Genomic DNA, 24,097 nt, shown 5'->3' with positions numbered 1-24,097 from the left:
TCTTTCTCCTTCTCCAAACCCCCTTCCTTCCTTCCTCTTCCCTTCCTTCCTCTCTCTTCCTTCCTCTTCCTCTTCCCTTCCTTCCTCTCTTTTCTTCCTTTCTTCCTCTTTCCTTCCTTCCTTTTTCTCTTCCTCTTTCTTTCCTTCCTCCCTTCCTCCCTTCCTTCCCTTTCTCCTCTTTGTCCTTCTCCTTCCTTCTCTCCTTCTCCTTCCTTCTTTCTCCTTCACCGAGCCCCCTTCCTTCCTTCCTTCCATCCTTCCTTCCTTCCTTCCTTCCTTCTCCTTCCTTCTTTCTCCTTCTCCAAACCCCCTTCCTTCCTCTTCCCTTCCTTCCTCTCTCTTCCTTCCTCTTCCTCTTCCCTTCCTTCCTCTCTTTTCTTCCTTTCTTCCTCTTTCCTTCCTTCCTCTTCCTTTCCTTCCTCCCTTCCTTCCCTTTCTCCTCTTTGTCCTTCTCCTTCCTTCTCTCCTTCTCCTTCCTTCTTTCTTCTTCACCGAGCCCCCTTCCTTCCTTCCTTCCTTCCTTCCTTCCTTCCTTCCTTCCATCCTTCCTTCCTTCCTTCTCCTTCCTTCTTTCTCCTTCTCCAAACCCCCTTCCTTCCTTCCTTCCTCTTCCTCTTCCCTTCCTTCCTCCTTTCCTTCCATCCTTCCTTCCATCCTTCCCTTCCTCCTCTTTGTCCTTCTCCTTCCTTCTTTCTCCTTCACCAAGCCCCCTTCCTTCCTTTCTTCTCCTTCTCCGAACCCCCTTCCTTCCTCTTCCTCTTCCTCTTCCTCTTCCTCTTTCCTTCCTTCCCCCCTTCCTTCTTTCCTTCCTCCCTTCGGGGGCCAGCCGGGATCACCCTCCGCTCCTCTGCAGCGCCGTCCCTGCCAGCGGAGGCGGCGACAGGAGCGAGGGGTTGCGGCGGGCGCGGGGGCGAGCGGCTGGGTTGGGTGACGGAGAGCAGCAGCTGCCGCCGCCGCCGCCGCAAGAGGAGCCGCTGGCCGGGGCCGCTGGGACTCGCTTGACCGAGGAGGAGCGGGCGAGGAGCAGAGCAGCTCGGCCGGGCAAAGGAGGAGGTAAGCGGGCAGAGCAGGACGGGGAAGTCCAGGGAACCCACCGAGCCAGGATGCTGCAAGCGCCCCGCGTGGAAACTCTCGCTTAGCGCTTTTCCACTCCGCGAGTCGGAGCCGCCGCTTGCTAAGGCTGCGCTGGTGGGCAGTTGCCCTTCTGTCCTCCCTCCAAGAAAAGAAAAGCCAGAGGAGCAAAGCTTGGAGGAGCTGGAGATCGGGAAGAACCGTCTCTCCCCCCCCCCTGCAAACCAGGTTAGAATCCGTTGGAATTAAGGTTTACTTCTTTAGCCTGGATCTGATCCAGTCCTGGATGGCTTGAAGCCCAGAGAAAAAGTTGCCAGCTTTTAAATCAGGGGTCCTTGGTGCCCTCTGAACTTGGTGGTTTTTCTAGCAGACCTTTGGTGACCCAGTTAGGTGATATCATCAGTGCTGGTAGGGAAGTGGAGTTTCTTCTCAGTTTATATTCTTCTTTTTTTTTTTAATTTTTAAAAACAACCTTTATTTTTTTTTAATATTTGATTATTAAATAAATTAAATTAAATTAATAAATTGAATTTGATTATGAAATACAAAAAGATAAACTAACACATCAGCCACATACATCGTAAAATATGAAACAAAGAAAGATACCAGAACAGCAAGAAAGAGAAACAAGAAAAAAGGGAGTGATGAAGCACCCACGATTTCTGGTGGTAGGCTGTTCCACTGGTTAATTGTCCTCGCTGTTGGGAAGGTTCTCCTTAATTTCAGGTTGCTTCTCTCCTTGATTCGTTTCCATCCGTTGTTTCATATCTTGCCTTCTGATGCTTTGCAAAATAAGTTGACCCCCCCCCTCCTCTTTGTAGCAGCCCCTCAAATACTGGGATATTGCTATCATGTCCCCCACTTAGTCCTTCTTTTATCTAAAGTGGCCCTACCCAAATCTTGCAACCGTTCTTCATATGTTTTAGCCTCCAGGCCTTTAATTATCTTAGTCGCTCTTTTCTTTTTAGTGGCTTTCCTCACTTGGGGATATGGCTTACTTCTTCATTGTTGGTCTGATGTTAATCTTGGAGTTAAATCTACTTTTACCTTGGTGGTAATTGCTGGTGGGGAAATGTTTTGGCCTTTTCGGATCCTTTTTGGCTTGTTGATTGCCTCTTTTGCATAATATATAGATATCGTTTATGTCTAACGTGTCTATTGATAGCTAATTCGTCAGAGTGCCAAGGCTTCTAGAAATCCCCAAGTGTTTTTAGACTTGGCTTGGTCTAGGATGGTCACAGTTTCCCAGCTGAAAACTATGGTGAAGTCTTCTGCATGTGTTGTGAAATTAAACGAGTTTTCATCCTGTTTTCTGATCGCTAGTTGGTGTTCGTGGATGCGTTCTTCTTCTTCTTTTTTTTAAATTTGATTTATATGCCGCCCTTCTCCGGAGACTCAGGGCGGCTTACAGTGCATTAAGCAATAGCCTTCATCCTTTTGTATATTTATACAAAGTCAGTTTATTGCCCCCACAAATTGGGTCCTCAATTTACCTACCTTAGAAAGGATGGAAGGCTAAGTCAACCTTGAGCCTGGCAAGATTCGAACTTACTTTAATTGCAGACAGCTGGTGTTAAATTACAGTGTCTTGTCTGCAGAGCTATCCAGGCTCAGTTCTACCAGCTTTTAAATCAGTCTGGGCTATGGTGCTTTTCGTCAGAGATGATTTCTTGAATTCTATCCATTTATTAGCTACCTCAAGCACGGAAGCTACTGTTTTTTTGGTGTTCCAGGAAGTTGGCAACCTTCCTTGGATGACGTTCCAGGCTGGGAAATTTTGTCAGGATCCTCACTGTAAGAGAGAAAGGAGTTTTTGGGGCGAGATGAAGGAAATGAGGCGCATTTTTGATCATCTTCGGTTATAAATGTCGATTCACAAGAAATGAATGGACGGGAGCCCCTTGTTATTGTAATGGCTGGTGGAGAGTTTAAAAATCTTTACTGATCTCTTTTATGGTCCCTTACTGATCTCCTTAATGGTGTTGGAAGAGTTATCCTCCTGGGTTTAGCTCCAAGTGGGGAAAAAGACACTGGAAACATGGAGACTGCTTGGAAAGATGGTTTAATGGTGGACAGGATCACATGGTTTGAGTTCCTGAACAGAAAAGTGGGGGAGATGCTGAGAGTCCCTGGGTTTTATGCCCTCTCTGAGCTTTGAACTTCCTGGGGCCCAGAAAGAGTATTCTGATTGGTTGTCAGACTCCCAGGGGGTGGGGGTCTTAGCTAGCCTTGCTGGCTGATGTAATCTTCCCAGGTGCCATGTGGTGAGTTTCTGTTGCTAGATGGGTCCTATTGTGTTGCAGATGATGGTCCATTGACAAAGGTGGGGGGAATGAGTGAGCTTGGCTGAAAAAAGGGGGGGGCAGGAAGCTGCTTTGTCTTTAAAACATGTTTCTCCATTTCTCATCCAGGGAAATAAATTCTGCCTTTTTAATATTTCCTAAAATATTTCATTCTTCTAGGAGAGGGGTGGGTGCTAACTTCCTACAATGGTCTCCTGCTTTAGCACAGGGTTGGACTAGAAGACCTCCAAGGTCCCTTTACAGCTCTGTTACGATCAGGGGTGAAATGCTCCCGGTTCGGACCAGATCGCCCGATCCGATAGCGATGGAGACGGGTGGTTTGGAGAACCAGTAGCAAAAATCCCTGCCCCCCCCCCGCCCCCCATGCCCAGCTGAGCTGCACAATCATCAGAGGCTTTTTTCTTTAATTTTTAAAAGCATTTTTTCTACAACCTCCTTTTTTTCTTTTAAATGCCTCTGACGATCCCAGCTGAGTTGCCTAATCAGTAGAGTCTTTTTTTTTCTTTTAAATGCCTCTGATGATCCAAGATGAGTTGCCTAATCTTTTTTTTTTCTTTTAAATGCCTCTGACGATCCAAGCTGAGTTGCCTAATCAGTAGAGTCTTTTTTCTTTTAAATGCCTCTGACGATCCAAGCTGAGTTGCCTAATCAGTAGAGTCTTTTTTCTTTTAAATGCCTCTGACGATCCCAGCTGAGTTGCCTGATCGGCAGAGGCATTTAAAAGAAAAAAAGCCTCTGCCGATCAGGCAACTCAGCTGGGATCGTCAGAGCCTTTTGAAAGTATTTTTTACAACCTCTTTGCCGAAGAGGTTGTAGAAAAAATGGTTTTAAAAGTAAAAAAAAAAAAATTGGCCGCGCCCACCCAGTCACATTACGCCCCCCCCAAGCCACACCCACAGAACCGGTAATAACAAATTTTAGATTTCACCACCGGTTACGATTGATTGAGAATGAAGAGATTAGCCATGGGGACAAATGCCAAGACCCCTGATCTAGGCTGAGTTCACCCATTAAAACTAGACTAGCCACGATTGAATTGCTCAGCTGGGGTATCGGCGCGATGTAAGTGAACATGCTGTGGTTTTCTTTTGCAATTTGTGTTGACCACACCATCACACTCACCCCTTACAGAGTGTGTGTCTTTGGGCCTCATGTGAACAACTCCGGTGTCCTGTTAACCTGGATCTCAGATGAAGCTTGTGGTGACAAAGCTGTGAAATACCATTCGGTATTTATGGATGAATTTGGGTACCAAGTTCTGGTGGCCAATGTTTGTAGGATGTCAGGACTGGATTTTTGCAGGACTGCTGACACCCTAGTCTTTTTCCTACCCAATTAAATGAAGAAAAGCAGATTTTCTTCCTTCTTTTAAGAGCTCTTGGGTGGTGGGGAGAGAGACACCTCAACAGTTGCCCCCAGCAAAAAAATTCAGCTTGCTTCAACTTGCAATAAATCTGATTACTTCAACAGCTTTTGGGGGAAAAATAGAGGGATTTTTTTTACTGTGTAGGAGAATATGATTATAGGCCGTCCTTCACTTAAGATCACAACTGAGCTCAACATTTCTGTTACTAAGCAAGACAGTGAAGTGAATTTTGCTCCTTTCTTCCACAGTTGTGTTAAGTGAATCGCCGCAGTTATTTCATTAGTAACGCGGTTGTTAAGAGAATCTGGATTCCCCGTTGACTTCGCTTGTCAAAAGGACGCAACAGGGGATCACATGATCCCAGGAGACTGCAACCGTCATAATTATGAGTCAGTTGCCATGTGTCTGAATATTGATCACGTGAGCATGGGGATGCTGCAACGGTCATAAGTGTGGAAAAAAAATCATAAGTCACTTGTTTCCAGTACTGTGGTAACTTCTAAACCAATGATTGTAAATTGAGGGCTACCTGTAGATGATTTTTTAATGGTTCCTTATAGTTTTGTTTTTTTTAGTGCTTGGTTATTTATTTTTATTTTATTTATTTATTATTTAAATTTCTATACCGCCCTTCTCCTTTCGGACTCAGGATGGTGAACAGCCAAAAATAAAACATTTGTACACAAAAGTTAAAATAGTTTTAAAATAATTAAATAAAGTTTGGCCCATAATTTATTTCTCCAAAGTTGCTCTTAGTCCTGTTTACACAGGGACAGAGTGTAAGCTGCACAAAGCAGGTTACGATTGAAGTGGCCTCAAAAATTTAAGTACGTGACTAATAAATAATCCATCTGGTCGAACAAAGTTTTTCATTTGTGGCAGTTAAAGAAATCAGTTAAATTAGACTTGCAAATGTGTTTGGGGCATGTCATTATGCCCTGATACAAATGAAAACAGATGGAAAAAAGAGATGCATACAGCTTTACGACCAAAATTGAGCCCAAAATTTCTGCGGTTAAGTGAGACATTTTTAAAGTGACTCCCCCCCCATTTGACAGCCTTTTCTTGCCACCGTTGCTAAGTGAATCACTGCAGTTAATAAGTTAATAACCTGAAGATGGGGGAAGAGTTTTGAGGAGAACAGACAGAATCGTCCCTTTGAAATAATTCAGCGGCTGAATGATTTGTCAAAGTAGAAAAAGGCATTTTTCCGCTGTCGCAGAGCTCAGTTACAAACCGTAACGGGTTAAAGTTACAAGAGAGTTGGTTTTAGCTGAGGTTTTAGCTGAGGTAAAAAAAATCTCGATAAAGCTGGCTTAATGCCGGAATTTGGGAAATTTAGGGCCCTTCATCGCTGGGGGAGGGGAAAATTTTTCTTTAGAGTACGTATTTCCCCGTTGCAACAGGGAATCCATCTTTAGGAGCTGTGCAGGTGTGCAATTTTGCTAAAATATCACATAGGGTGGTACAAACCTGTTAGGCCTCCCTGTTAGATGTGTAGCCGTCAGACATTGCAGCCGTATCAAATTTGGCCAATGGAAATCAAAATTAGAGAAACTGCCTATTGTTGGTGGTAGGGAAAAGATTTGATGGGTGTGGGAAGTGTGTTTTTGTTGAATCTGAGAGTGTGATGAGGCAGACAGATGGCAAATGGAATACCATTAAAAATGGTATTCGTCAAATATGAGCAAGCCAATTTGGTCTATGCAGGGGTCAGCAATCTGTGGCTCTGGAGCCGCATGTGGCTCTTTCACCCCTCTGCTGCGGCTCCCTGTCACTCAAAATATGCGTCACAACCGCCAATGTGCGACACCCGCCGGCATGCGATTTATTGAGCTTTTCAACCCCCTCCCCATGGATAAATCCAAGAAAATAAAAGTTTCAGAAGAAAACAGAACGATTAATTCAACTACATATGCTAGTTTTGTGGCTGCTCAAGAAGTAGGCACCGGAAGGGTTTTGTGGCTCCCGGTGTTTTCTTTTCTGTGGGAAATGGGTCCCAATGGTTCTTTGAGTGTTTAAGGTTGCATCTGAGTGTTTAAGGCACCAGACTAGAAAGCAGGAGACTGTGAGTTCTAATCCTGCCTTAGGCACGAAAGCCAACTGGGTGACTTTGGGCCAATCACCAGGAGATCTAGTGAATTCTGGGAGTTGAAGTTCAACCCATCTTAAAGCTGATAAGATTGAGAAAAACTGCAGTAAGGTAAATATTTAGTGTAATTTCATTCAGCAGGACTGATTGGCTAGGATGTCACTCAATCATTGAAGATACATGATTGACTACTACACAGGGTAATGTAAATGAAGCGGGCTCTGATAGATGACCACTGGATAACTTTCTATTCACTCTACTCTAAAAAGCAATGCATCCGGTTGGAAAAAGTACGAACTCAGCCAAAATCCTTTTGGTTCCTCTAGGAGGCCTCTAAGTTGTCAGAAGAAAGGAACATTCTAATGACATACAGCTTAAGGGTTGGTTAGGTCAAGGGGATCCACATGAGTTAAAAGTTGTCTATCGTCAGAAGATGATTTGAGTCTATGCTTCAGTAATCTACAAAAAGAATTATAACTGTTTTGCAAAGAAACTCAGTAATTAGGAAATGTCAATTAAAAATGATAAATGTATATGACCATATGAATTGCTGAGTTAACAGAATCCTTTGTCTAGAAGGGTATAAAACCATTGTACCTAATTTCTGTCTTTGTTCAACGCTTCATGTACAGAGCCTTGAACCTATTGCGCAATATATAAAATTTGTCTCTGATTAATCTAAAAGTTGTGTTTGTCTTATTAAATCCACAACAAGGGCTCTGCTTTGGGACCATTTAAGTTTGTTGTAGACAGGAGTCAACCCAATGCCTGGGTTCCCACAATATATGGGAGAATAAATTACCCTATGCCATTTTAACCTGGTTAACCTGTTGTGTGAACCAAATCTCTAAGAAGGTTCATTGTCAAAAAAATGGTTGATTTCCTAACTTTTGGGGACCATATTGCAGAATTTGATAGGTCTTCTAAGACATAGTATTTTTATTTTATGCTGTCTGCAGGTTTAGTAGTAATAGCAATAGTAAAATTTCATTCAAGGAGCATTTGATGTATATGAACCATCTTGTAAATCCCAAGTCCCAAATAGATTGAAGGGAGTTGGGGGTTTTTTCCCTTTCGTTGTCTAGATTTTTGGCTTGCCTTCCAAAACTGCTTCCGTATTGCTCTGTGTCTGGTTGAAAATTCAATTTCGGTATAAGGTATTGACTCATAAAGATTTTCAGTCAGTGAGACATTTTTTTAAAAATGGAAGAGGACATTGTAATATTGCAAGATTAGACCTTCTGATTCATCTGGATGGGGGTCTTGTCTGTTTTTGTGTCTTTGTGTAGTGTGTGTGTGTGTCTGTCCCCTTTGAAATGTTGATCAGGCTGGCATCTTTCTCTTCTGCTCATTAAGTCTTGTACAGTCTTGTGAATTGTGTGAGGCCCCGGTGCTGAAAAAAGAGATCGGCTGAGTCTGTGGAAGTGGTTTCGCCAGGAAACGCCTTGTCAAAGTTCCAGGAAATTGAACTGTTTGAATAAAACAAGAGAGACAATTCTGGCAAGCAATGTGTTCTCTGGTTTTTGAAAAGTATAGGTGTAACTGATGGGGTTGTAAGAAACTGCTCAAAATACCAGCCAGTTCAGTAATTCTTTGTACCATTATTATTATCTTTTATTCATTAAACATGAAACACAGTCAACTGAACATTTAAAAATGTGTTACAAATACAATTGACTGGTGCTAATGGTTGATACAGGTTGCTGCCAGCCTCCTAGGTATCAACCAAGTACCTTCTTAAGATGTACGATGTTCCGAGTAGCGCAGTTTTTTGCAGTTCCGCTGGTGTTATTGCAGGAAGCTGCAATTTGTTGAAGTATCTTATAAAATTCTTGGACATGGTACCAAGTGCCCCGATGACAATGGGTATCACTGTTACATGTTTCATCCATAACCATGTAGTTTTGATGGCCAGGTCGCGATATTTCGTAATTTTTTTCCAGTTCTTTTTCTTCGACTCTGGCATCTCCTGATACAGCAATATCAATAAATTCTGCACTTTGGCCCTCGGTAACCGTGATATCTTTATTATTATTAGTAGTAGTAGTAGTAGTATGTAAAATATCAAAATACAATTGACAAATATGTCAATATATTCCCTGCTAGGCAGGGTGGATTTGATTTAAATCGAGTTGATTTAAATCACAATTTAAATCACTAGTAAAAAGGCTTGATTTAAATCAACTCGATTTAAATCATATTTTTTAAAGAGCAACTGTCATCTCTGCTACTCCTTTGACCCACTGTTGACTCACCGATAGTCCCAGTGTTGCAGAATATACAGCCTCATGCTACATAACTAAGCTCCATTTCATGCTGAATAAACTAAATTATTTATGTATCTTAAATAGAAAACTATCTTACGATAGATTTTTACCCCAAAAGTTTTTTATTAAAACAAATTCGATAAAAATAAAAAAAAATCCGATTTAAATCAAAAAAATCCAATTTAAATCAAAAAAATCTGATTTTTTTGATTTTTTTTTTTAAAAAAATCATTGATTTTTATCCACCCTGCTGCTAGGTATGGAATCCAAACTGAAGCCTCTATCAATAGAAGAGAATATTTGTAATAAAAAATCCCTTCCTTGTACCGCTACAAAGCCACTCCCCCAAATCCCAAAAGTATTTTTTTTAAAAGTAGATTTTCAAATGAATATCGTTTCAAAATAGATCCTTTAGAGAAATATTTCTTAACCTTGAGAACTTTTAAGATGTCCGGATTTCTAGAATTGCCCAGCCAGCATGTTGAGAATTTCAGATATCAGGAAAATTCATTCTTGTGGGTCCATTCCAAAGAATAAAAAAAGTGAGATCAAATTTCACCTTCAAATGCAAATTAAATACGTTTCTCACACAGATTTCCCCTGGAAGATATTGGAGGTGTAAAAGTAGATTAAAAATGGATTGTGAAAGAAACTGGGTAGAATTACCTGCTTTATTTACTAAATGCATGCCTTTTTTTTTAAAAAAAAATAGTATTTTCTGTGATTAACCGGTCACATAATTTTGTGGGCTTTATTCTTTGAGACTACAGCTTGCCCCAAAGTCAGGGATCTGCTGAAGAATTGGAGGGAAGGAGTGATAAGGTGAATAAAATTTAAACAGATAAAAATAGGCTGAAGAAAAATTGGAGGGGGAACTCTGCCTCACTACAACTATAGACCTGTTGTTCCCCTCATGAATAATTACTTAATATTACTTACTTCATTACTCATTATTATATGAACTTTAAGATGTGTGGACTTCAACTCCCAGGATTCCCCAGCCAGGAATTCTGGGAGTTGGAGTCCATACATCTTAAAGTTGCTAAGGTTGAAAAACCCTGAGCTGGGAGCTACAAAAGACAGCTGTTTTTGTGCAAATTTGTTTAGATTATTCTCTTTTAATTAAATTTATTTCCAAACTTGTAAACTGATTAAAAAAAAAACGTTACCCATTTAATGATTGAGGACTTTCAGTAACCAAAGCATGTATGGGTAGTCCTCACCTTGCAATCGAAATTGAGGCCAAATTTACTGTTGCTAAGTGAAACACTTCTTAAGTGACCTCAAAGGTGCTTTTTCCAGGAGGCAGCTGGACTTTCTGGTTTTTCTTTGACGATGTTTCGCTTCTCATCCAAGGAGCTTCTTCAGCTCTGAAACTTTGTTAATTTGTTAACTGACTTTTGCCCCATTTTACGACCTTTCTTACCACAGTTGTTAAGTGAATCACTGCAGTTGTTAAGTGAGTCACACAGGTTGTTAAGAGAATCTGGTTTACCGCATTGGCTTTGCTCATCAGAAGGTCACAAAAAGAATCATGTGATCCTGGGACACTGCAACAATCCTAAATATGAGTCAGACATTTGCCAAACATCTGAATTTTGATCATGTGACCATGGGGATACTCCAAGGGTCATAAGTGTGAAAAACAGTCATAAGTCACTTTTTTCAGAGCTGTTGTAACTTCGAAAGGTCACTAAACGAACAGTTGTATGTCAAAGACTTGAAGCAAGTTGCAGACTGTTGTGGCCCGTCAGTGGCCTGTGCGGATTGTAGCTGACTCTAACAGCAAGGAGGCTGGTGTGGTGTTGCGCCAGCAGCCTGTGCAGCTGGCACTCGAGTCGGACAGTGAGGAGGCTGGAGAAGATGTGGTGCCAAAGGCAGGGATTCAGCCAGGGCCTTCATAACCTCCAGAAGTTCCCATAAGTGAAGAGGACGAAGAGGAGGAGCCTCTTCTCGATGCACGGGTGCGCAGAGCTGCCAAAAGGCAGGAGTGGCTCCTCAGGAGGAGTCTCCTCAAGAGTAAGGCTTGGGGCTAATTGGCCACTCCATTTAAGGAGGAATGCCGACTGAAAATTTGTAGGGAACAACTTTAGTTCACTCTACTTTGCGTCTGGATTCTCTGCAAATTGTTACTGGGCTTTCTGCCAACCTTAGTAAGATTGTGATTACTTTATCTTTGTTTTCTTGTAGGCTGTTAAGAAAGTTTATTAACAGCCTTTGTTTTGAAAAAGACTGAGTTATTTTAGTAAATTAAGTTTTGTACAAACTTTGTGTGTGCTCTATTCTTTGGGGTCCGTAGCTGGGGCAGAACAGAGAGGGATTCTTGCTCACTCACAAGCTGCCAGCAATTACTCCATCAGTTAATACTTAAGGAGTCCATGGGTACCTGCTTGAGCCGGGGGTTGGACTAGAAGACCTCCAAGGTCCCTTCCAACTCTTGTTATTCTGTTATTCTGCTTCCTCTTTGTTCTTAGTAATACTGAGATTTAGAGGATTTGTTTTTCTGCCTCCTAAACAGCTTGCATCAGCTACTTGCAAATCTGCATTAGTGACAAACTTCAAAGAGAGACCATTGAAAACGAAAGGGAGCGTATCTTGTTTTTTTAAAATTTGGAGGCTGCCCGACTCCCTTTTTAAAATATATTTTTTTCCTTTTCTTCTTTAACTTGGGTAGCTGGATAGCCATTTCCCCCTAATTCTAGAACAGGGATCTTCCCTATTTTAAAGCTGGGAGTGTGTTGGTGAGGTGTTTTTTTTTTTTAAAGGTAGGAGATTATTAATGCAAAGTCACAAAAATGTTTCAGAAGAACCCATGACTTTAAGGCCATAATGCTTGAGTTAGCTTTTCCTTTTGCACCAGCCCAAATTCCCATGGAAGGAAAGCAGGATGGCTTGTTTACAATCCTGTGCTAAAACATACCAACATTATCCAGCCTTGTGGCTTCCAAATGTGTTGAATGCCATTCCATAATCCCCAGCCAAACACCAGCTGTGGATGATACCAAATTAGCAGACCCAATCATCCAGTTTCATGGTTATATGTATGATTGTAATGTAGGTGGGTACTATTTCAGATTGATGCTGACCTGTTCAGAGGGAGGGAGGGAGGGAGGGAGGGAAGGAGGGAGGGAGGGAGGGAGGGAAGGAAGGAAGGAAGGAAGGAAGGAAGGAAGGAAGGAAGGAAGGAAGGAAGGAAGGAAGGAAGGATAGAAAGATAGGGAATGGAGAGGGAGGGAAGAAAGGAAGAAGACAGAGAAATAGTGGGAGGGAGGGAAGAAAGGAAAGTGAGAAGGAAGGAAGGAGGGAAGGAAGGAGAGGAAAGGGAGGGAAGGAAGGACAGAAAGGAAAAGGGAGGGAAAGAAGGAAAGAAAGATAGGGAATAGAGAGGGAGAGAAGAAAGGAAGAAGACAGAGAAAGGGGCTGAGAGGAGGGAGGGAGGAAACAAAGAGGGAGGGAGGGAAGATGGGAAGGAAGGAAGGAAGGAGAAAGAGGGAACAGAGGAAGGGATGGAAAGAAGGATGGAAGAAAGTAAGGAAGGAGAGAGGAAACAGAAAGAAGGAAAGAGAGAGAAAGAGGGAGAAAAAATGGAAGGAGAGGCCGAGGAAGGAAGGAGAGAGAGGGAGGAAGGCAGGGAAGGAAAAAGCTATCAAAACCCAAAAATAGAAAGTGAGAAATAGAGAGGGAAGGAAGGAAAGATGAAGAATGGAGGAAGGAAGAGAGAGAGACACAGAGAAAGGAAAAAAGAAAAGAGAAAAACAAAAATGAAAAAGAAAGAGAGAGAGAAAGAAAGAAAGAAAGAAAGAACTGCAGGAGTATTTACTTTCTTGAATGAAGAGGTAGATTATAGAGTTTCAGTTTTGAAACTTGGCACAAGGCCAGAGCATCCCAGCAAGGCTGATCAGGCTTATAAAAAGACAAAGTCATACAAAGAGGGGGGGCGCCTGGAGGGAACCAGGATGCTCAGTCTGGAGAAGGGAACCTGGGAAGACGGAGCGTGGGTGCCTGAAAAGTTTCCGCATGAAGAACGAGAAGGCATTTCCTGGACTTTGGTGGCTTTTCCAAAGGGGCTGCCATAAAGGAAGAAAAGTCTGGCTCCTGCCCCCATTACAATCCAGTTTCCCACGCCCACAAGAGAACTAGAATTCCCAAACAGAAGGCTAGGATTCCTCTTGACACCCACGCATTTAGTTATCCCAGCTTTTGAGATGCAGATCTTTCCACCCGAAAAGAATTGCAGCCGACACCAGCATTTCTCAAGCAATTTTAAGCCGGGTGGACGTCAACTCCCAGAATTCCCCAGCCGGTGTAGCTACTTCTATGTTTCGCAGTCAGTATGTCTATGGCAATTCTCAGTCCTCCAGGTCGTGGTTGTCGCAAAGATGCATTTTTTCAAGAGGCAACTGGACTTTCTGGTTTTTCTTTGAAGACGTTTCGCTTCTCAGCCAAGAAGCTTCTTCAGCTCTAACTGGATGATGGGGAATGGAAGGATTTATACCCCTTGCAGACAAGCCACTCCTTTGAAGATGACAAAGTCCATATTTTGGACAGAGAGGATCGCTGGTTTGACGGAGGGGGTTAAAGAGGCCATCTACCCTGTTTCCCCGAAAATAAGACCCACCCGGAAAATAAGTCCTAGCATCAGGGATGGGTTCTAATTTTTTTTACTACAGTTCTGTGGGTGTGGCTTATTTTGTGGGTGTGGCTTGATGGTCATGTGACAATTCTTTAGGATTTAGCAGAGGTACTGGTCTACCAGGCTTTTAACTGCTTGCAGAGCTGTACCGATCTACCCATTTATTTTTTGCAGGCACTGGTCTACGCATTTATTTTTGCAGGCACTGATCTACTCATGTATTTTTGCAGGCACTGATCTACTCATGTATTTTTGCAGCCACTGGTCTACCCATGTATTTTTGCAGGCACCGGTCTACTCATTTGTTTGCTTTTAACACTGATCAGCTGTAGGGCGGCCCTTTGAAGCCCGGCGGCAAGAGTTTAAACAGTTTTTTTCCCTCTAGCCATCAGCTGGGACTCAGGAGGCAGCAATAGATTGGGGGTGGGGCCAAATAAAAGGTAAGAATAACGCGGGGGGGTGGGGGGGTGCGGAGGCCGGGGGGACAGAACCGGTTTGGTGATGTCATATCGGCTCGGGAGAACCGGGCCAAACCGGGAGGAACCCACCACTGGCTAGCATGATTTTTCAGGATGCTCGTAATATAAGCCCTACCCCAAAAATAAGCCCCAGTTAAGATTGTCAGCAGATGGAGGCGTTTAGTACTGTATTTCCCCCAAAATAAGACCTAACCGGAAAATAAGCCCTAATGCGTGTTTTGGTGCAAAACTTAATATAAGACCCGGTTTTATTTTCGGGGAAACACAGTATGACAAAATTTACCAACCCTCTCCCAACAGATGGGGAGGGATATGTCATCATCTATCTCCATCATCTATTTCCAATCTACAACACAGTCCTTCTAACAGTTCCAAGCAGGCTCCACACTCATTTGCACCACTCGGGTGATCCTGATGACACAGATAAATCTCCAGGTGACTTTTAACAACCCACTATCTGAATGCAAATGTCCACCTGTCTGCAAGGAGTATAAATCCTTCCATTCCCCACCATCCAGTCAGAGCTGAAGAAGCTTCTTGGATGAGAAGCGAAAAGCCTTCAATGAAAAAAACCAGAAAGTCCAGTTGCCTTCTGAAAAAATGCCCCTTTCGGACAGAGTCCGAAGAGCCTTGGTAGTACAATGGTTTAAAGCACCCTGTTATTAACACAGCTGCCAGCAATTACAGCAGGTTCGAATCTTACCAGGCTCAAGGTTGACTCAGCCTTCCATCCTTTCTAAGGTAGGTGAAATGAGGACCCAGTTTGTGGGGGCAATAAGTTGATTTTGTATAGATATACAAAAGTATGAAGGCTATTGCTTAATGCATTGTAAGCCGCCCTGAGTCTCCGGAGAAGGGCGGCATATAAATCGAACCAAATAAATAAATAAATAAATAAATAAATAAATAAATAAATAAATAAAATCCTGATTCTAGGGAGCCAACAGATGCTCCCCCAGGGCTGCAGGACTCTGCAAAACAATGCCATTCTGCAAAACCTAGCTTGTTGGCCAAAGAAAGGTGGTTTAAACAAACCCAGTTTTAAAAGACAGCGCTCCGAAAAGCCCGACAGACGCCGAGAGTTTTCCAGCCCTTTCAATTGTCCGAGCCGCACCTATTCCCAAGGTGTGAACATGAGATCCAGTGTACGAAACCAGAGACGTTGGCCTTAGCTAAAGTTGCTTTTAATTGTAGGAAGTACAGCTTATTTTCCACGAAGAACACCAGCACCAAGACTTCTAAGCTCTCTTGTTAAAAAAAAAAAGAAAAAGATAGAGGGTTGTAAGATCTGAAAATGCTGGGGAAAGTTTTCTTGTTCTATAAGCCTTAAACCCCAAGAAGACATGGGGGTGAAGATTATCCTTGTCATTATATACAGTGGTGGCCAAAATTGTGGAAACCTTTTGGGAAAAGTGTATTTTTGAGGTTTGATGGCTAACAACACCACTTTTTTTTTGGAGTTTCAAGATAATCCTATTCCACTGCTGGAATGGCCTGGGAATAGACCAGACCTTAACCCAATGGAAAATCTATGGAGCCAAATAAAGAAACTTGTTAGTCAGAAGCAACCCAGCAATAAAACTCAGTTAATAGAAGCCATCATTCAATCTTGGTTTCACATTAGAACAGCTGCAGAACTAAAAGACTTAGCTCACTCCATGGGAAGACATCGTAAGGCCGTAATTCATACTAAAGGTTACCCAACTAAGTATTAACTAACATGGGGATAATTTTTGTATATCTCGTTTTTTCTATGGTGATCATTTTTGTATATCTCGCTTTTTCCATGTGTTTCACTTTTCTTCTTTATACGGTAAGTATTCTAATAGCAAATCCTTCATAAAAGTTATTGCATGACATTCTTGATTCAATTACCTTTCCATTGATATATAATTTTATGGTACTACTACTCCCCAAAAAAGTGGTGTTATTAGCTCGTTTTAGAAAATACACTTTTCCCAAAAGGTTTCCACAATTTTGGCCACTACTGTAGGTAGTCCTCGATTTAGGGACTGGTCGAAGTTACAACAACACTGAAAAAAAAAGTGATTGATGACTGTTTTTCAACCTTATGACCATTGCAAGCGTCCGTGTGGCAACGTGATCAAAATTCGGGCACTTGGCAATTGGTTCCTACCGTACTTATGACGGTTGCAGTGTTGTGGGGTCATGCGATCCCCTTTTTCGGATGATGACAGATGGGATACAGATGATCAGTGGATTTTTCCTCTAGAAAAACAGCTTCGGGTCAGTAAATATACCTGAGGCCCACTTATTTAACGACAGCAGAAAAATCCCAGAATTAAGGAGAAATTTCGTGAAAATGAGAACAGTGGTATGAGTTGCCTTCCGAAATGGTGGGTTCTTAAGGAGAGACTGGACAGCCATTTGTCTAAAATGATATAGACTGATAGCATGATAGCAGTCTTCCAATATTGGAGGGGCTGCCACAGAGAGGAGGAAGGGGGTCAAGCTCTTTTCCAAACCACCTGAAAACCAGACAAGGAATAATGGATGGAAACTGACCAAGGAGAGATTCAACCTGGAAATAAGGAGAAACTTCCTCTTTTTTTTTTTAAAAAAAAAAGTTTTTTATTTTTATTTCTCATAAACACATTTACATGTACAGTCATTTAAATCATTTTTCATTCCTCTTTTCTTTTAACTTTCATTTTTCATTTTTACTTTTTCGGGGCTGCTCTTTTACCCTTTACCTTTACTCCAACCTTTCTTCTTCTCCTCCCCTTCTCTTCCTTCCTGTTTCTCCTCCTACTTCCTTCGTTCTTCCTCTCCTTCTCTTTCCTACTTCTCCTTCTCTTCCCCCACTCCTTTCTTCTTCCCCCCTTCTAACCTTCTCCTCTGCTCCTCTTTCCCCTCCCTTTTCTTCCTCTCCTTTTCCCTTTTTTCTTAAGGAGAAACTTCCCGACAGTGAGGATAATTAGCCAGTGGAACAGAAGTTGCCTTTGGAAGTTGTGGGAGCTTCATCACTGGAGGCTTTCAAGAAGAGACTGGACTGCCATCTGTCTGAAATGGTGTAGGGTCTCCTGCTTGGGGTGGGGGTTGGACTGGACTGGACTGAACTGGACTAGAGTAGAGTAGAGTAGAGTAGGATAGGATAGGATAGGATAGGATAGGATAGGATAGGATAGGATAGGATAGGATAGAATAGAAAATAGAATGGGATGGGATGGGATGGGATGGGATGGAATGGAATGGAATGGAATAGAAAATAGAGTGGGATAGGATAGGATAGGATAGGATAGGATAGGATAGGATAGGATAGGATAGGATAGGATAGGATAGGATAGAAAATAGAATGGGATAGGATAAGATAGGATAGAATAGAATAGAATAGAATAGAATAGAATAGAATAGAATAGAATAGAATAGAATAGAATAGAATAGAATAGAAGAACAGAGTTGGAAGGGACCTTGGAGGTCTTCTAGTCCAACCCCCTGCTTAGGCAGGAAACCCTACACCACTTCAGACAAATGGTTATCCAACATCTTCTTAAAAACTTCCAGTGTTGGAGCCTTCGCAACTTCTGGAGGCAAGTTGTTCCACTGGTTAATTGTCCTGACTGGAAGGAAGTTTCTCCTTAGTTCTGAGTTGCTTCTCTCCTTTATTGGTTTCCACCCATTGCTTCTTCTCCTGCGTTCAGGTGCTTTGGAGAATAGCTTGACTCCCTCTTCTTTGTGGCAGCCCTGAGATATTGGAACACTGGTATCGTCTCTCCCCTAGTCTTTCTTTTCACTAGACTAGATATACCCAGTTCCTGCAATCGTTCTTCATATGTTTTAGCCTCCAGTCCCCTAATCGTCTTTGTTGCTCTTCTCTGCACTCTTTCTAGAATCTCAACATCTTTTTTACATCATGGTGACCAAAACTGGATGCAGTATTCCAAGTGTAGCCTTACCAAGGCATTATAAATTGGTATTAACACTTCACGTGAATCTCTTATTGCATATTCTCTCCCCTTCTCCCCCTACCCCCAAGGGCCACTAATTTAAGGTTCCACTAATTAGTTAATGTTACTCGGTCCAATATATAGTGTATAAACATCTATTAAACCATTGACAATGTCATATTTAAGCAGAGAGGAATGACTTGTGGGATGTCCATTAAGCCCAGTGTAATATAACTCTTTTCTCCCTGTGCTTAAACGTTAACCTCTGCAAGGTTTCCTAAGGACACATTTTTGTCCCTAGTTCCCCAGCCAACAGTTCATTTCATGACAATTAAAAGACAAAGGCCACTCTTTTGAAGGCAGGGAAGTCCATATTTTGGACAGTCGGGGCTGCTGGTTTGAAAGAGAGGCCAAAGAGGCCAACCACGTCAAAACTGAACAGCCCTCTCTCAACAGAAGGGAAGGGATATGACATTCTCTATCTCCAGTCTATAATGCAGTCCTTTCATCTGGTTTTTCTTTGAAGACGTTTTGCTTCTCATCCAAGAAGCTTCTTCAGCTCTGACTGGAAGGTGGGCGATGAAAGGATTTATACTCCTTGCAGACAACTGGTCATTTGCATTCTTTTAGAGAGTCGCTGTTATGACCTAGGCTTCTTGAGTCTTTAAAACACACGAGTAGTCCCAAAAACCTCTTTTATTGCAATAGCTGTGAATTACGTTCATTCACAGCCGAGTCCCAATTCTGCAACCATACGGACTGTATCCAAAAGGTGCATTTTTTTCAAGAGGCAACTGGGTTTTCCTTTGAAGACTTTTTGTTTCTCTTTCAAGAAGCTTCTTCAGCTCTGACTGGATGGTGGGGAATGGAAGGATTTATACTCCTTGCAGACAGCTGGTCATTTGCATCCTTTTAGAGAGTCCTTGAGGCCACTTGGAGGTTTATCTGGGTCCTAGGGGGTCACCTGAGTGGTGCAAATGGGTATGGAGCCTTCTTGGAACTGTCCATCTATGTCAAACGAGGCCATCTATGTCAAAATTGAATCGCCCTCTGTCAACAGAGGGGGACGGATACAACACCATCTATCTCCAGTCCTGTTGTGGCCCGTCGGCGGCCTGTGTGAATTGTAGCTGATTCTGACAGTGAGGAGGCTGGTGTGGTGCTGCGCCAGCAGCCTGTGCAGCTGGCACTCGAGTCAGACAATGAGGAGGCTGGAGAAGATGTGGTGCCAGCGGTGGGGATTCAGCCAGGGCCTTCAGAACCTCCAGAAGCTCCTTTAAGTGAAGAGGATGAAGAGGAGGAGTCTCTTCTCAATGCACGGGTGCGCAGAGCTGCCAAAAGGCAGGAGTGGCTCCTCAGGAGGAGGTCTCCTCGAGAGTAAATCTTGGGTCTAATTGGCCACTCCATTTAAGGAGGAACGCCGACTGAAGCAATTTGTAGGGAACAACTTTAGTTTACTCTACTTTGCGTCTGGATTCCCTGCAAATTGCTTCTGGGCTTTCTGCCAACGTTAGTAAGATTGTGATTACTTTATCTTTGGTTTCTTGTAGGCTGTTAAGAAAGTTTATTAACAGCCTTTGTTTTGAAAAAGACTTGAGTTATTTTAGTAAATTAAGTTTTGTACAAACTTTGTGTGTGCTGTATTCTTTGGGGTCCGTAGCTGGGGCCGAACAAGTCCTTTCAACTGGCTGTCTGCAAGGAGTGTAAATCCTTCCATTCCCCACCATCCAGTCAGAGCTGAAGAAGCTTCTTGGATGAGAAGGGAAACGTCTTCAAAGAAAAACAAGAAAGTCCAGTTGCCTCTTGAAAAAAAGCCCCATTGGGACAACCATGACCTGGATGACTGAGAACCTCCATAGATATTTCACAACCTTTAAGGCAAGGTTGTACCCACTGTCAGATGTTTCTCCTGGCTCTGGATGGTGCATTTCAGTTGATGCCCCTCAAGCCAGAAACTCAGACCGTTGGGATATTTTAGGAGCAGCTGGCTTGCCAACTTTTGCTAAGTCAGCTTGTTGGGAAGCCAAAAAGGGGAAATGCTGTGAGCGTGGATAAGCGGCAACTGTGTTGTGTGTTTGTGCTGCTGGTGGCCGATAAAACAAGCAGTTTTGAGACCGATGTCTCTGTGTAGATTCTTTTTTTTTATTTATACATTTTTCTTTAACGTACATTGGTGCTTAGTAAACAGTGCATTATCTGGGTCAATTTACTTATACATAGTAGTAGTGCCGATATTTGTTTATACATATTAATAATCTTTCAACTTCTAACTTCTGCTTCTATTATCTAAGTATTGATAGAACAAATCCCTGTTAAGAAATATTCTGTTATCTTCTTTGTCTTTTATCTTTAGTGTTAACCTATCCTAGGGGTCAGCAACCTGCGGCTCTGGAGCCGCATGTGGCTCTTTCACCCCTCTGCTGCGGCTCCCTGTCCCTCAAAATATGCGTCACAACTGCCAATGTGCGACATCCGCCGGCACGCGATTTATTGAGCTTTTCAACCTCTGGTAGGCCAACCATGGATAAGTCCAAGAAAAGAAAAGTTTCAGAAGAAAACAGAACGTTTAATTCAACTACAGATGCTAGTTTTGTGGCCGCTCAAGAAATAGTCAGGCACAGAAAGGGTTTTTGTGATTCCCGGTGGTTTTTTTTCTGTGGGAAACGGGTCCAAATGGCTCTTTGAGTGTTTAAGGTTGCAGACCCCTGACCTATCCATTTCTGCACATTGTAATATTTTTTTAAATTATACACTGCTCAAAAAAATAAAGGGAACACAAGCAGAAGACATCCGAGATCTGAATGAATGAAATAGCCTTATTAAATACTTTGTTCGTTACATACAGTAGTTTTGTGTTCCCTTTAGTTGTTTGAGCAGTGTATAAACTACTGTATGTAAAGAACAAAGTATTTAATAAGGCTATTCCATTCATTCAGATCTCGGATGTCTTCTGCTTGTGTTCCCTTTATTTTTTTGAGCAGTATATTTTCATCTGTAGGGATTTCCTCATTTTTCCAGTGCTGTGCAAATACAATTCTCGCTGCTGTCAAGACATGCAATATTAAATATATATTCCCTTTGTCATATATTTCTGGTAAGAAAAGGTAAAGGTTCCCCTCGCACATATGTGCTAGCCGTTCCCGACTCTAGGGGGCAGTGCTCATCTCCGTTTCAAAGCCAAAGAGCCTGCGCTGTCCGAAGACGTCTCTGTGGTCATGTGGCCGGCATGACTAAACGCCAAATGCGCACAGAACACTGTTACCTTCCCACCAAAGGTGGTCCCTAATTTTCTACTTGCATTTTTTACGTGCTTTCGAACTGCTAGGTTGGCAGAAGCTGGGACAAGTAACTTTTTTTTTTTAAGTTTTTTTTTTTTAAAGTAACTTTTTTAAAAATTAATTTTTCTGGTAGTATACCTAACAAAAATATTTCTGACTTTAAATCTATATGTTGCTTTATCATTTTCTCTAGCCATGTATGCATTTTCGTCCTTTTTTTTTTTTTTTGCCTTTGGACATCTCCACCACATATGATAGTAAGAACCGGGAATCTGGTTACATTTCCAACATTTAAAACAGACATGTTTTTAAACATCTTTGCTAGCCTTGCCGCTGTGTGTTTGTGCTGCTTTTTGAGCAGTTTTGAGACCAGTGTCTCAGTGGAGATTCTCAATCATCCAGGTCCTGGTTGTCCCAAAAATGCTTTTTCAAAAGGCAACTGCAGTCTTCAGTTCTGAAGAAGCTTCTTGGATGAGAAGCGAAATGTCTTCAAGGGGGAAAAAAAGGGAAGATTTATCTTAACGCAAAGGTGCTTTTTTAAAAGGCAACTGGATTTTCTTGGGGGTTTTTTTCCCTTGAAAATATTTTGCTTCTCATCCAAGAAAAAAAAAGAGCCTGATAGTACAGTGGACTAAAGCACTGTTATTAACATCTGCTGCTTGCAATTACTGTAAGTTCGAATCTCACCAGGCTCAAGGTTGACTTAGCCTTCCATCCTTTCAAAGGTAGGTGAAATGAGGACCCAGATTGTGGGGGCAATAAGCTGACTTTGTATAAATATACAAAAGTATGAAGGCTATTGCTTAACGCATTGTAAGGTGCCCTGAGTCTCCGGAGAAGGGCGGATATAAATTAAAGCAAAAAAAAAAAAAAAGAAGAAGCTTCTTCAGTTCTAACTGACGGGTGAGGAATGGAAGGATTTATATTCCTTGCATTCATTTGGTTGGCTGTTAGCTCTTAGAGCAGGGGTCTCCAACCTTGGCAACTTTAAGCCTGGAGGACTTCAGTTCCCAGAATTCCCCAGCCAGCTTTGGGGAATTAGAGAGTGGTGGAGCTCATTTCAAGGTTTATCCGTAATCTCAGGGTCACCTGAAACAGAGAGCAAATGGGTCTCGAAAATACTTGGGACTGCTGAAAGGACTGTGTTGTAGACAGGAGATTGGTGGTGTCCAGTTTTGGGTTTCAATTTTTTTTACTACTGGTTCTGTGGGCGTGGCTTGGTGGGCGTGGCATGGCTTGGTGGGTGTGGCTTGGTGGGTGTGGCAGGGGAAGGATTCTGTAAAATCTCCATTCCCTCTCCAATCCAGGAGAAGGATCCTGAAAAATCCCCATTTCTTCCCGATCAGCTGGGACTCGGGAGGCAGAGAATAGATGGGGGCGGGGCCAGTCAGAATTTTTACTACCGGTTCTCTGAACTACTCAAAATTTCTGCTACCGATTCTCCAGAACTGGTCAGAACCTGCTGAAACCCACCTCTAGTGGTGTATCCCTGCCCGCATGCCATGTTCGCCATCTCAGGTATAGGATTTCCTGCCTGAGCAGGCAGTTGGACTAGAGCCGTGATTGCGAACCTATGGCATGCGTGCCACAGGTGGCACGCGGAGCCATATCGGCGGGCACATGAGTTCAACTCCGGCGCACATGCGCCTGCTGGCCAGCTGATTTTCGGGCCTTCTGGGCCCATTGGAAATCAGCAAACAGGCCTCTGGGGGGTCGGGGGTGGGGAAGCTGTTTTTGCCCTCCCCAGGCTCCTAGAAAGGCTCTGGAGCCCGAGGAGGCCAAAAAATGGGCCTACCAGGCCCACCTGGTCATCCCGTGCCAAAAGCAGGGGAAGCGTGGTGGTGGGGGGGTCACACACACATGCATGGGGGTGGGGCACATAGAATTATGGGTGGGGGCACATGGGCACGTGACCCCCCTCCTGTGTTGTGCCCTGCAATTTGTGAAATGGTTGTTTCGGGGTTTTTTTTTTAAGACCGATCCACTAACCAGGCCTTTCTAATCCCCTGCAGAATTGTCATGTCACCTTTCCTGAGGATTGGGCTGTCCAATTTTGACAGCGGCCCCTACCTCCCTTCGCAAGGAGACGTGGTCGATCCGTATTGCGCCGTGATGGTGAAGGAGGCGGTGGAGGCTGGTAAGGAAACAAACACCTCGTTCGGTCGAGACATCATTTGCAGTTGGGTGTGAGCTGAAGGTCTTCTGGGCCCTTGGATTTCAGTGAGAAATTGGAGAGTGTGAGTTTCAATGATAAATTAAGGTATTATTTTCTCTTGGTTTTTGACCTTAACCCCCAAGGGAGGCTCTGAATCTCAATGAGGAAAGAAGAGCCAGAGAAGCGCTATTTAATCTTTTTCACGCCGGTCGCTTTCCAGCTCAAAGTTATCCACTTCTCAAACTGTCTTTTTTTAAAAAAACAAAAACAAAACCCAGATCTCCATTTATCATTAAAGGAGAATATTTGTAGTTCAGGCTGGAAATGAGGATTCTTTGGGGGTTTCTGAGCTTGGGTGTTTTCTTGCAGACGTTTCATGACCCAGCCAGGTAACATCATCAGTGCTAGAATGGGAATTCTATTCTATTCTATTCTATTCTATTCTATTCTATTCTATTCTATTCTATTCTATTCTATTCTATTCTATTCTATTCTATTCTATTCTATTCTATTCCTACCCTACCCTACCCTACCCTACCCTACCC

At 42.8% G+C, this 24,097-nt stretch overlaps 1 protein-coding gene across 1 annotated transcript in view; it reads left to right on the top strand.

Moving 5' to 3' along the window:
* The first annotated feature begins 817 nt into the window (after positions 1-817).
* Positions 818-24,097, top strand: part of PRKCQ (protein kinase C theta) — a 56,212-nt gene continuing 32,932 nt past the window's right edge. Inside the window, exons 1-2 of the mRNA XM_034436643.3 lie at positions 818-1,053; positions 23,410-23,534. Coding sequence (XP_034292534.2) covers positions 23,417-23,534 — 118 coding nt within the window. The 5' untranslated portion in view covers positions 818-1,053; positions 23,410-23,416. The remainder of the gene's footprint in view (positions 1,054-23,409; positions 23,535-24,097) is intronic.

This window comes from Pantherophis guttatus, chromosome 7, assembly GCF_059756535.1.
Source record: "Pantherophis guttatus breed Tessera chromosome 7, ASM5975653v1, whole genome shotgun sequence".
In the NCBI taxonomy this organism is placed as follows: domain Eukaryota; kingdom Metazoa; phylum Chordata; class Lepidosauria; order Squamata; family Colubridae; genus Pantherophis; species Pantherophis guttatus.
Note: the sequence above shows the minus strand (reverse complement) of the source record. Positions and strands in the feature narration are given on the sequence as shown.